This window comes from Procambarus clarkii, chromosome 45 (assembly GCF_040958095.1).
Source record: "Procambarus clarkii isolate CNS0578487 chromosome 45, FALCON_Pclarkii_2.0, whole genome shotgun sequence".
Lineage (NCBI taxonomy): Eukaryota > Metazoa > Arthropoda > Malacostraca > Decapoda > Cambaridae > Procambarus > Procambarus clarkii.
In genome coordinates, this window is record NC_091194.1 from 8,819,717 (window position 1) to 8,832,691 (window position 12,975).

Genomic DNA, 12,975 nt, shown 5'->3' on the forward strand with positions numbered 1-12,975 from the left:
GTATTCGACATTTGGGTTTTGAGAAAGCTGCCAGATACGTCTATATCCCAGGCGTATTCCGGCCACTATAACATCACATTGCCGAGTTCTTTCTCTATTAGTCCCATATGTGAATGTCTCCTCACGGTATCTATTATAATGTTTAATACTACAACTTTCAGGTCTTTGTGAATTTGTTAGGTTAGTAAGATTTGCATTAGATAATAGTTTAAGTATTCTCTTTGTCACTGCTAAAGAAACAGGTCTCGGGAATTCTTTCTCTATCAATTTTATCGATTCCCGTTACTATTTTGTACGTAGTGATCATATCGCTATGCGTATATTATATATATATTTTGATTGATAAAGATTAAGCCTCCCAAAAGGTGGCACGGGCATGAATAGCCCGTTAACATATATATACTCATGCAACCCATATACACTCTGCAACTCTCTTCCCACTCAACCCCCCCCCCCTCCTCGCATGGCAGCTTCAGTCAGTATTCTCTCTCCTTGCAAACCCCCCCCCCCTCCTCCCAGACAATTAACAGCACTTAATTTGCATAAATTCCCTTCCCCTTCGTCCCCAGCCGACCCCGCCCGAGCTGGTGTGAGGGTTGATGTGCTATTCTTTGCTCCAACTGTTCTAAAAATACCTGCAGTGGCTGGAACACATTCTGTGACCTCTCTAAGCTTGCCGACTCCCACCTGGTACCTCACCAACTCTCACGCTGGAATATATCCTTATCTCACAAGCGGGAGATCAAAAGTTCGACTCTTGGGCGGTTTGGAAAAGTACCAAACCTGGAAATCTCAAAAAGAGGCCAATGGCTGATCCTGTAAGTCTGTCGTCAAATTGTCCACAAGACGGTCGGATGAAGCTCGTTTTCTGTTTGTTAAAACCGTATATATATCCTTAGGCTAGGATGGGTGGGATTAAACTAGGCTCGGTTGGGTTGGTGCTGAACCGGGTTGGTGAACCGTCTTGTGAATGACTTATCCTCCTCTAGAGTGAGCGTGGAGACGGATGGCGTTGGTGGAAATGATCACCAGGATTCAAATAATTAATAAGAGCATGTCCAAGGCATTTTTATACAGTCACACCTGTCTACAAGGCTGCTTGCTTGTTTACCTGCAACTATCCTGCAGCGCGGCGAGTGCATGTGCAACAAGTGTCCCTATCGTAATCAAAACTGGTTCTCCCACACCTAACGTTATCTCACGCATAATGAAAATGAGTCAATTCTTCTTTCAACATCTATCACACATAATTTATGTAACATTTCGATTATTCTTTTGTCGGGGATAGAAACCCTTGTGTGTGTGTGTGTAATATTATATATATATTATATATACATATAGAAGAGAAACGTGCCACTTGCACTTATAAACGCTCTTCGTATTGGCGGTTTTATGTAATGTATATTTCTTACATATGAATTCTCCGCTGTATCATGCATCAAAGGTATATATTTTTTATATGAGCGTTTATAAGTGCAAGTGGCACGTTTCTCTTCTATATGTATATATAATATATACTTTATATTATTATTATTATTATTATTATTTATGTCCCGCCCGGCACAGAGAAACAGAAACCAACAGTCAAAAATACAATGCCCTCTAGGTTTACTTTTGCTATAAATACTTTTTACCCAAGTTCACCAATATTTCATCATATTGTTCATATTTATATAAGAACGGAATAGAAATAGTGCAAAGTCAGCAAGCCATCAATTACCATTGTTAAACCTAACTAAAATATAAAACTTTGGTTTCCTAAAATGCCTATGACAAGGTTTCTAAAAAAAAAAACGTAGTGGTGATGGGTGTTCTTTGCCAATCTTTATAGTTAGAAAGCGACTTTGAAGTCATTTACTGATGTTTTCCAAGGAGAAGTTGACTGCTTCCACTAGATTTATTTTTCAAGCTCTCTTGCCCCGCACAACATTTTAAGAGTTCTCTGTGCAGTTGCAAGGTTCGCTACGGTCACTCGGTTCTTCCAAGTACTCTGGTACACTCATCTCTTTGTAGTGTATATTAACTTGCTACACTTAAGTGACGCACCTCCCCTGTCCTCCCAACACCCCCTCCCTCCATCCACTCGGCTTCATGTCTTCTGACAACCAAACGTCAATCAAGATCATCATTGAATGACAGACACTGTTACTACTTATCTCAGAGAAGAGAAAAAAACAATTAAAATTGTGTTGAGGGAAATAATAGATTTGTGGAGAAGCATCCAACACTCGCTTCATTAGAGTTTGCCATCCGGCTGACGCCATCTCGCGGGCTAGGCTATCCACGCTCCGCAAGCCTTTACATAAATACCGCACATACCTGCACGTCTGGGACGACCTCCTCCATGCTCTCTCCTCGCCTCCCAGTTACCTCCTCCAGGTGGTCCGTCAGAGGGACACCACCCTTCTCCCCGTCTCCACTTTCAGTGTATATCATATATATACATAAAATGAATATGACAAAGGGATAGATCAGGTCTTCTCCAGGATTTATTATGTTTTTCACTTGAGAGGGAAGTAGAAATATGAACTCTTTTTAAAGTTCATTTTATAATTTGAAGATTTTATAGTTGGTGGTAGTTGGATGTGTTTGATAGTGCTTCATCTATGTCTAATTTTCAACTGTTTCAATTTTTCAATAGTTTGGGGAGTAGAAGAACTCCCAGAACCCCATCAACCAGGTATGAACCAGGTAACTGTCATTGTATGGATTGACCAGGATAATATTGGGAATGGTCAGGTTGTGTGTAGAACCCGTGATTTTTAAAAGCCATGTTGTTTGTGTATTGTTAGATGCTTTGGGAAGAGATTTGTTGTCGTGCCTATATACAGAGATCATTGGAGCTGACAATCCCCGAAGTTTAGTTTAGTTCATTTATTATGTACCCTATACCCATCTTGTGGGTGGTAGTGGAAAGGGTTACAGACACATAATGGGCTCAGGGACTGAACCCCACAATTCATTTAGCTAAGCAAGTTACAATCTTGATGAGCTAGTTACAAAATTCTGTATAAGTCGTCACATCATAAATGGGTTCGAGATCGACCACAAGTACAGTTTCTAAGTTAAGCAACTGACATATGTATCCTTGAAGTATGTCAAACTCTAGACGTCTCTTTCAAGGCCTTTTGCTTGGTGTCAAAAGAGCTCTTCGTGATTAAGTAGGCATTTTTATTGTTACTCTTGTATATTGTGAACTGTATTTCGTGATTAATGTCGGCAGGGGTCCCGTTGTTTGTCAGTGATTGATTGATTGATTGATGAAGATTAAGCCACCTAAAAGGTGGCACGGGCATGAATAGCCCGTAAGTGGTGGCCCTTTTGAGCCATTACCAGTATCAATAGCTGATACTGGAGATCTGTGGAGGTGCGACTGCACCCTACGTGACAGGAGATGTCTCCCGTGTGTCAGTGATTGATTGACTGATGAAGATTAAGCCACCCAAGAGGTGGCACGGGCATGAATAGCCCGTAATGTCAGTGATGTCCATCAGGATCCTCTCTTTAGTTTAGTCAACAGTGCACTCAGACACAATGAACATTTTAAAGGTATGTAATCTCAATAACCAAGAATGAAAGCATTCACACTGATAAGTACACATACGTACACAAAAGTGCACTACGGGCTCACCATAGCCCGTGCTACTTGCAACATTTTGTTCCAGGTAGCTGAATCTAAAATACATACGTACAAAAATGTACTACGTCACACATTACTGAACCAAAAGTTTGTAATTACTTAATGAACAAAAGACTTTAAATTTGTACATATTTTTTAATTTACGAAAATTAACGTCGTTGAATAAGTGAACAAATCTGTGCTTAAGATGTTTATAGAAGCAATATTTAAAAATTATGCTATGAAATTATATTACAAATTTTAGTATTTTATTAACATTCTAAATACCTGTATAACTTTTAGTGATATAGTAGTTTAAGTTGTATGATTATCGTATATATTTATATCAGCATCTACCTGATATAAATATCAGGTAGATGCTGATAAAAATGCTGAATGCGTTCTACCGCATAAAAATGCGGTAGATGCTGAATTATTTTAAATAAATCTCCCGAGCCTGTATCCCTGAATACCTCCTCTATTAACATTTCCAATAATTATTTATTATAAATGCTCTTAAGAGTGTAGAATACGGCAATAGGCGTGTGTGTGGTGAGTGCGAGTGGCACCATCGACGACCACCCTGGACAGACAGACAGACACCCTTGACCCACTACTGACGCCGCTGGTGGCAGCCCGGGTACTGAACCTCTCACCTCTTCCCGCGCCTGGCTGGCGTCTCCTTGGCGCCACCACCAACCACACATCGCGCCACTACCATTCGCTACCACACCCAACCACAATTCCCAGTTTTGTCAATGTTGATAATGATTGGCTGAGTGGGGTAAGTTATCGTATCTCCATGTTGTCACTATTATTCTGATTGGATCGTGTTTGACAATCTTCCGTGAATGTACTGACGTCATCGCGTAATGTTCAAAGAAAATTATGATTGGTTCAGCGAGAAATGTATCTTCCGAGGTGTCAATGACGTCACAGATCATGTTAACCAATCACAATAACAAAATTCTTCACAAGAATATAGTTACTGGTTAGGGGACGGATGGCACTATCCTCATGCTTCCCGATGCCAGAAATCATGCCATCCAATCACGACCCTTGAATTTGGTAGACAATCTGTGATTGGCTGAGGAAACTAGGGCATCTCCCGCATGCTCAGTGATCATGTGAGCCAATCAAGACTTGGAATTTGTAAAATGGATTATAACTTGTTACAAAAGTAGTTTGCTCTATGATAAATAAATATGTCAGATTCAATAATAATGGAACTAACTGAACGAGAGTGTATACTCCTGCGCGCGCACTTTTTTTTTTTTTTTTTTTTTAAACCAAGACTAATGGTTTTTCAAGTGTTTTAAAATGATGTGCCTAATGAAACTGCAAGCAAGAGCTGTTATCCTACCTCAGCTCATCTGAAGCCTGCCCCTAGAAGCTCATTTATTTCATCAGAATGTACTTTGAAACTATCACATATGGAACTATCATGTAAGGAACCTGCTGAAACTGCAAGCAAGAGCTGTAATCCTTCCTTGGCTCAGTTGAAGCCTGCTCCTAGAGGCCCATTTATTTCCACGAGCCTGTTATGTGCATTAGTAGGAATAGCCTTTATTCATCAGGTAACATTAGGTAGCAATCATACAATGATGAGCCTGTAGCCAACTATGTGCCAGACTCCCACTCACTCACTCTTAAACTAGGTACACATTTAGCTGTGTTTGCGGGTGAGCTACAGCTCTTGAATCCCGCCTCTCAACCCTTCCTCGACAGTGATCTAGAGCCTTATTAGACTTGAGTTATAGCCATGTAATTGGCCTCCACCAGTGTGTCTGACTGACTCAGGTATATGTAGTTTCCACCTGTGCCCCCCCCCCCCCTTTGTTCGCGTACCACCTGGGCTAGTCTGCCCTTGTCTGCTCTGTCTGCTCGCCCGACTATTTTGTATGTGGTGATCATCACTACGACTTTTTTTGCTTTTTTTTATTAAACCAATCTCATCATACCATCCGGGAAATTTCTATAAATATTCAAACCTAAAAGCAATTTCGACCATACAATCACACTTCCAGAATATCTCAAACAGCGCCTACCACAGCCCCAGATTAATGTACACACCTATTTACCCCCACCACCGCACCAATTTCAGAAACTCTACAATAATACCAAATCAATTTCTCAACCAAACTACCAGAAGAAAATTGGTCCCCTCGATACAGTTTTCAACCAAATTACCACACCACACCAAATTACCACACCACAGGGGAGCCGGTCGGCCGAGCAGACAGCACGCAGGACTTGTGATCCTGTGGTCCTGGGTTCGATCCCAGGCGCCGGCGAGAAACAATGGGCAGAGTTTCTTTCACCCTATGCCCCTGTTACCTAGCAGTAAATTAGGTACCTGGGTGTTAGTCAGCTGTCACGGGCTGCTTCCTGGGGGTGGAGGCCTGGTCGAGGACCGGGCCGCGGGGTCCTCGGCCACTAAAAGCCCCGAAATCATCGCAAGATAACCGCTAGATAACCCTCAGATGAGCTAGGAAATGTATATGTTTATCTCTCAGAATGTTTGGTAATATGTTTATTGTTTGTGATGTGTGTCAATGTATGTATTAACACGATGTACTGAACGGGGTGAGAATAGCTTGAGTTACCTCATCCCTTTGTGTGTATTTTACCTCAATAAACTTATTTCAATTTCAGATGAGTTTACCACATTATCAGACCCCATTTTCAGTCACTCTACCAGACCAATTTCATCCCTTTAAGGGAACACTGAAGCAAACTGAACTAGGAATTTGGGGCTTCTTGTTTAAGATTCGCTACCTGGAACAAGAAGCTCCAAGTAACACGGCCTATGGTGAGCCCGTAACAGAACTTGGGGCGCTACCTCACTCTCCACACTTAGAAAAATATGAGTTGGTGAAGCTGTAGAGAATGTTGTGAGAGAAGAAGTAGGCGAGGTGAGAGAAGAGGGGTGAGGTAGTGAGGGGCAAAGAGAAGGTAGAACTTAGTGAGATAGGGCGAGTGAAGGAGCATCGTGGGGGGGGGGGTTAATCACCCACATGGTGGTAACAGTGCCAAGACGTGCTGGAGGCAAGCGAGGCATGTGGCACTGTGGGCGGTGACGTGTGGCACTGTGGGCGGGGATATCTAAGTGTGGGCGGGAAGGTGGGAAATAAATTTGGAGGTCAATAGGAACATAGACAAAATATTCACAATAAATTAGTATGTCACATATGCACTTATTAATAAGCCAAATATTGACTATATAAGCAAGTGCGAGAACGGGTTGACATAGAAGCGCGACAGGTATGGACGTGGTGGAAGAAAGTGAAGAGGGGGATAGAGTGAAGGGGGGGGGGGATGGGTGACGAGGGGGCTACGGGAGGATAGGGTTAGGGGAGGCGAGGGGGGGGTGGAGATGCCTTCGCTGGCACCCGTAGGTTGACGACAAGTTTGTGATCTGACAAGAATACCCAAGCTGGCGGGTATTGGTAATATAAATGTGAGAGAGAGAGAGAGAGAGAGAGAGAGAGAGAGAGAGAGAGAGAGAGAGAGAGAGAGAGAGAGAGAGAGAGAGAGAGAGAGAGAGAGAGAGAGAGAGAGAGAGAGAGAGAGAGAGAGAGGGGGGGAGGAAGGGAGAAGCGGAACACGCAGGACAATTTTTTAAGACTTTCTACCAAGAGGAAGCGGCAATAGCTGTAGGGGAGCATGAGGAGGCGCCCCCTACAGGTCACGAGACCTACCATGATGGCCACGTAGCGCCGGAGGGAGTGAGGCAGGGGCCCATCGCCAGAGAGGAGCTCCTGGTGGAGCCTCCAGAAGCTCTCCAGGTAAGTGGGGTGGTCCTCCAACATATGGTCGACCCCGTCGCCGTCGCACGCCAGCCCAAGGTGACCCTGTGGGGAGGACACAAGCAACCACGTCACCCAAATAATAACATACATCAAAATTATTTTGCATATATACAAAAGAATAGGGGTGGTAGGAGAAGAAAATATCAAAGTGTTCAGTGAGGATCCACAAGGTCTTCTCTGAGTACTCATTATTTTCTTCTCCGAGGCTATGGGTCCCTACACTTGCACCAGAGGTGGTACCCCTTTTTGTTGACATGCACACTAAACTTGGGTACCCTGTTTACCAAGACTAACTAAAATGTATTTAAGGGAATCAGTTCCAGAGTCCATCATGATGCTCACAGCATGGGAAATGGGGCCACTAAACTGTAAATCAATTTGACTAGTTTACTTATCAATTTGACTAGTTTACTTTTCTTATTTTCAAGCACCCTGCCTATTTAAAGACGGAGAGAAGGATAAGAAATGGGATACTTATATGCCCAACCCGTCCTCTTAAAAATAACGTCGCTTTTCGCTCGTATGCGCGTTATGGCCAAAATTGGACGTAATTTGAAATGAAATCGGCTCACGAAAGTGTGGTACTGTACCGTTTTCTGTTTGGGTACTACGGCTTAGTCTGTTAGGTTAAGCCAGGTCACTTTCAATTGAAAGTTTTCCATGACGTTTTGAAACTTTAGAATTTCCTGCCCTCCTAACCTACCAGAGGTCCCATAACTTACTGTTTTGGACAAAAAAAATCCAAAATTTATTTATTTTTTTTTTTTCATTTTCAATTTACGTCCATTTTCGACCATACGGGTAAACGGCTAAATTCAGACGTAATTAGTAAGAGCATAGGTTGGGCCTAGACTTAACCAAGGCTTTCTACTCAGGCTCAGAGGAAGATTACCACACAAGACATAAGTGGCTTGACAAGAATGTAAAAATACCAATATGCCCCATGTTCACCTAACAGTAAATAGGTACCTGGGAGTTAGACAGCTCCTACGGGCTGCTTCCTGGGATGTAACAAAAAGGAGGCCTGGTCGAGGACCGGGCCGCGGGGACGCTAAGCCCCGAAATCATCTCAAGATAACCTCAAGATATAACCTCTACCTGGAGGTTAACGCGAACAAAACCATCGACCAAAAAAATATTTATAATAAAGCTGAAAGAAAATGCTCAACACAGCAGACAACATTAACGAGCAGTAAAGTTAGCGTGTCAAACCAAGACGGTGAACTGCCAAACTACATGCTTCAGGTATTACCATGGTTACAAGGGTAGGCGTGTTGTTCATGGTTTCAAGATGAGAACGCTGTTGCCATGGTTACAGCCTTGAGGGGGGGCAGGGTGGGGGGGAGAGGGGGGGTGGGCCTCTCACACAGCCTCGCTCGACTCTGTAACAAAGTCAAACAATGGTGGGTTAGTACGCTAAGCTGGCAACGCTGCGTTAATAGTGTGTGTGCGCGTTGGTAACACTAGTTAGGGTTTGTGTGGGAGCGTTGGTAACTCTTAGGGTTTGTGTGGGAGCGTTGGTAACACTGGAAGGGTCGTGTAAATTCACAACAGAATTGACAAGAGTTTACATAGGATGGCAACACTGTGTTGGGTCGTGAGGGTACATTATGAAGTAGTTTGAGTCATGTACGTTGTCCTTCAACACTGTGTTGGTCGTGTACATGTGGTGTGGGTCTTCAACACGTGGGTCTCAAACACCGTCTTCACCACGTGGCTGGAAAACACGTGGTCAATTGTTTACAAACAAATAGGCCCAGACTTCCTACCTTTTACAAACCTCTAAATCTCTGATCAATTACAAGTTTGCTTAATTACTAAAATCTTTAATCATATTGGTCAACTACAGGTATGTAAATCGTTTAGAAATTGACTCACCTGTTACTGATTATGTACATATATGTAACGATTACACACCTGTTGATAAGAACTGATTAAGCTAGGAAATTGCAGGCCTATTATTCCATGAGAAGCGGCTCCTGTCTAAACCTAACCCACTTGTCTAACCTTCGCTTGAAACACTCCTGCGACTCCACGCCTTTCATAAATCCCCTACACTACTTTCAAGCCCTTTTTTTTACCCAATTATTTTCCAAAACTAAGCTTATTTAGTTTTAAGTTCCATGTTCTCTTTGATTTTTTTTTTTTTAAGTTAATGGTAAAAATGTATTCAAGTCATCCTGCAGTGGTTTTTAGTCCTTGTCTAAATAAATTTACTCCCAAATGTCATCGTTACTAGGAACGTTGGTAACGTTGTTGTTGAATCTTGTTTATAACGTGGAACACAACAGATATCTTGGGACAGATCCCTAGAGTACTCTACTTAATGCATTATCACACTAAAATTTGACTCCATGAACAACAAACCAATTATCGGGTTATAATAACTGAAGGATTTCTGGTTGACTGGGCGAAGCTACACGCCACCACTCGTCTCTGAGCCGTGAGTGCTCCTCATGCAGGGGATTTTCACTTAGCAGTACTGTATTGACGTCTTCAACAGGATTACGTCTCGCCTCTCAGACCATCCTTAATGCAGTGGCGCTGCCTTGGTGGTGCGTGTCAGCGAGGCGGACAGCACGTCAGTCGTCATAAGTCACGCTATATTTCCCTTTTCCAAACTTTTCCCTTCGCCTGTGTTTCTCCATCCTCTTTAATCTCACCCCCTAAAATGCCCTCGTGCTCCAGGTCACACAGATACGATTATATATGCAACAAGGTAGAACCCGAGCAATATTAAATGAACAAATCCACAAGGGCCGTGACGAGGATTCGAACCTACGTCTGAGATCATCCCAGACGCTGCCTTTATCGACTGAGCTACGACATGTTCATTTGTTCATTTGATGCATCACGCTATTGTGACTTGTGTGTGTAACCGAGCAATATTGTTTAAAGGTTATTTTTTTAATTGCATCCTGGAGGCATATTAAACAAAAATCAACCAAAAGTTTAGTGAGGTACATGACTGAAGGTGTGGGTGAACATACCACTATAGCGCCATGTTCAACACCCCGTAATATGTCATGCCCGTCAATTTGAACTTGGAACTTTTTGTTCCGGGTAGCGAATCTTAAACAACAACCACCCAAATCTTTCCCTACCTAACACCTCAACCCCTTTCCCAGACATTCCCTCCCCCCCTCCCCTCCCATCCCTCCCCCCTCCCCCCACACTGCCTCTGACACACACCCCAACATGACAACTCACCAGTTTCCTAGTGCCACGGATGCACACATTTGGCACTCTCCCCCCCCCCCTCCCCTGTTGGCACACACCTCACTCTTCCCAGTTTATACCTCTTCTATAGTGTCCCCCTCCCTTCCCCCTCATCCAACTATCCACCTAAACAGACAATTCAGTCACCATTTAACTGACATCACCACACTTGTCAGTGTTCATGTAGGCTTCCTGTGCTTCCTGGGAAAATAAACAATTCCACTTGCCACAAATTTTTGTCTCTTCTCTCCATTCTTGTCTATCTCCCTCTGTCCCTTCCTCTCTCTCTGTCTCCCTCTCTCTCTGTCTCCCTCTGTCCCTTCCTCTCTCTCTCTCTGTCTCCCTCTGTCCCTTCCTCTCTCTCTCTCTGTCCCTTCCTCTCTCTGTCTCCCTCTGTCCCTTCCTCTCTCTGTCCCTTCCTCTCTCTCTCTCTCTCTCTCTCCCTTTGTCCCTTCCTCTCTCTCTCTCTCTCTCCCTCTGTCCCTTCCTCTCTCTCTCTCTCTCTCTCTCCCTCTGTCCCTTCCTCTCTCTCTCTCTCCCTTCCTCTCTCTCTCTCTCTCTCCCTCTGTCCCTTCCTCTCTCTCTCTCTCTCTCTCCCTCTGTCCCTTCCTCTCTCTCTCTCTCTCCCTCTGTCCCTTCCTCTCTCTCTCTCTCTCTCCCTCTGTCCCTTCCTCTCTCTCTCTCTCTCTCCCTCTGTCCCTTCCTCTCTCTCTCTCTCTCTCTCTCCCTCTGTCCCTTCCTCTCTCTCTCTCTCCCTCTCTCCCTCTCTCCCTTCCTCTCTCTCTCTCTCTCCCTCTGTCCCTTCCTCTCTCTCTCTCTCTCCCTCTGTCCCTTCCTCTCTCTCTCTCCCTCTGTCCCTTCCTCTCTCTCTGTCTCCCTCTGTCCCTTCCTCTCTGTCTCTCCCTCCCCCCCCCCCGTCGTACACAACATACAACCCACAATAAAGGTTGTGAGTTGTACGTACAAAATATGAATGATTTTAAAATCAAACAATTTATCATATTGGTAAACATTAGGATTCAATATTAAGGTTTGACGGGAAAACATAGTAACCTAACCTAGGCCTAACTTGAATTCATATAGGCCTACCTTGAATACCTATAGGCCTAATATATGGCGTGTATGCCTAGGTAATGGTTGGGTATCTTTTCATCCTTGTTCTCGATGTTGTGCTAATGTGGCCACATAGTCCCTCTATGTTGGCTATTCTTATTGTCTATGTGGTCATAACAGGAGGATTTGTTGTGAAATGTATATTGAGAGAGAGAGAGAGAGAGAGAGAGAGAGAGAGAGAGAGAGAGAGAGAGAGAGAGAGAGAGAGAGAGAGAGAGAGAGAGAGAGAGAGAGAGAGAGAGAGAGAGACAGAGAGAGAGACAGAGAATTGGTAAATACCCTGCCTGAGAGCGCGGGAAAGAGAAGAGCAATCAGCTGATCTATATGATAAGAGAGAATGACAGGCGATATCAGCAGATAACGGGAGAGGAGCGACATGTGACGCAAACCACACCATCAGCAAGTCACCCTAACAACACGGCGAGGGAGAGGGAGGGAGAGTGGGGGAGAAAGTGAGGGGAGCAATAAGGGAGGAATTAGAGAGAAGGAAAGACATTGCAAACATTTTTCACACAAATATAATCTTTCCCATCGTCTACTCCTATATAAACCCAGTCTCCAACCACACACACCTACACAAACCCAGTCTCCAACCACACACACACACTCCTACACACACCCAGTCTCCAACCCCACACACACTCCTACACACACCCAGTCTCCAACCACACACACACCTACACAAACCCAGTCTCCAACCACACACACACCTACACAAACCCAGTCTCCAACCACACACACACCTACACAAACCCAGTCTCCAACCACACACACACTCCTACACACACCCAGTCTCCAACCACACACACACCTACACACACCCAGTCTCCAACCCCACACACACCTACACAAACTGTCCCATACCTGCTACTAATAAACAGACAAGAACTGGACGGAGCGGCAAGCATCCCACTGAAGTACAAATGCTGGAGGTAATAGTATGTATACTCACAGGATGAGTGACGTTACCCACTATCACTATTGTCGCCAGAGTCGCCTGGGTACCAGGGCGCATGACTGGAAATAACTAGTGACAGGTCAGAGAGGTTCCTTACACGTTGTCTGAGCGCTCTACCACACAGATAACGCAGCCGACTAGTAATGATAATACTCTTGCTTTGATCATCACCAAAATGAAGAATCAGGAGCATTATCATCATAGATATCCCATATATTATACACCCCTCATCATAGATCACAAAGTTCCCGTTG

General features: G+C 44.0%; 1 protein-coding gene across 3 annotated transcripts in view; it reads right to left on the reverse strand.

The window, feature by feature from the left end:
- The window catches only part of Sesn (Sestrin), an 86,783-nt gene that overhangs the window by 23,859 nt on the left and 49,949 nt on the right, over positions 1-12,975 (reverse strand). For 2 of the 3 annotated variants that reach the window (XR_011222105.1, XM_045761718.2), the window contains exon 2: positions 7,321-7,473. Coding sequence is in view for 2 of the 3 variants with exons in the window: in XM_045761718.2 (XP_045617674.1) it covers positions 7,321-7,473 (153 nt within the window). In the remaining variant the exon portion in view is untranslated. Of the gene's footprint in view, positions 1-7,320; positions 7,474-8,683; positions 8,814-12,975 lie in introns of all 3 variants that reach the window. The other variant, XM_045761719.2, reaches the window with a different exon arrangement.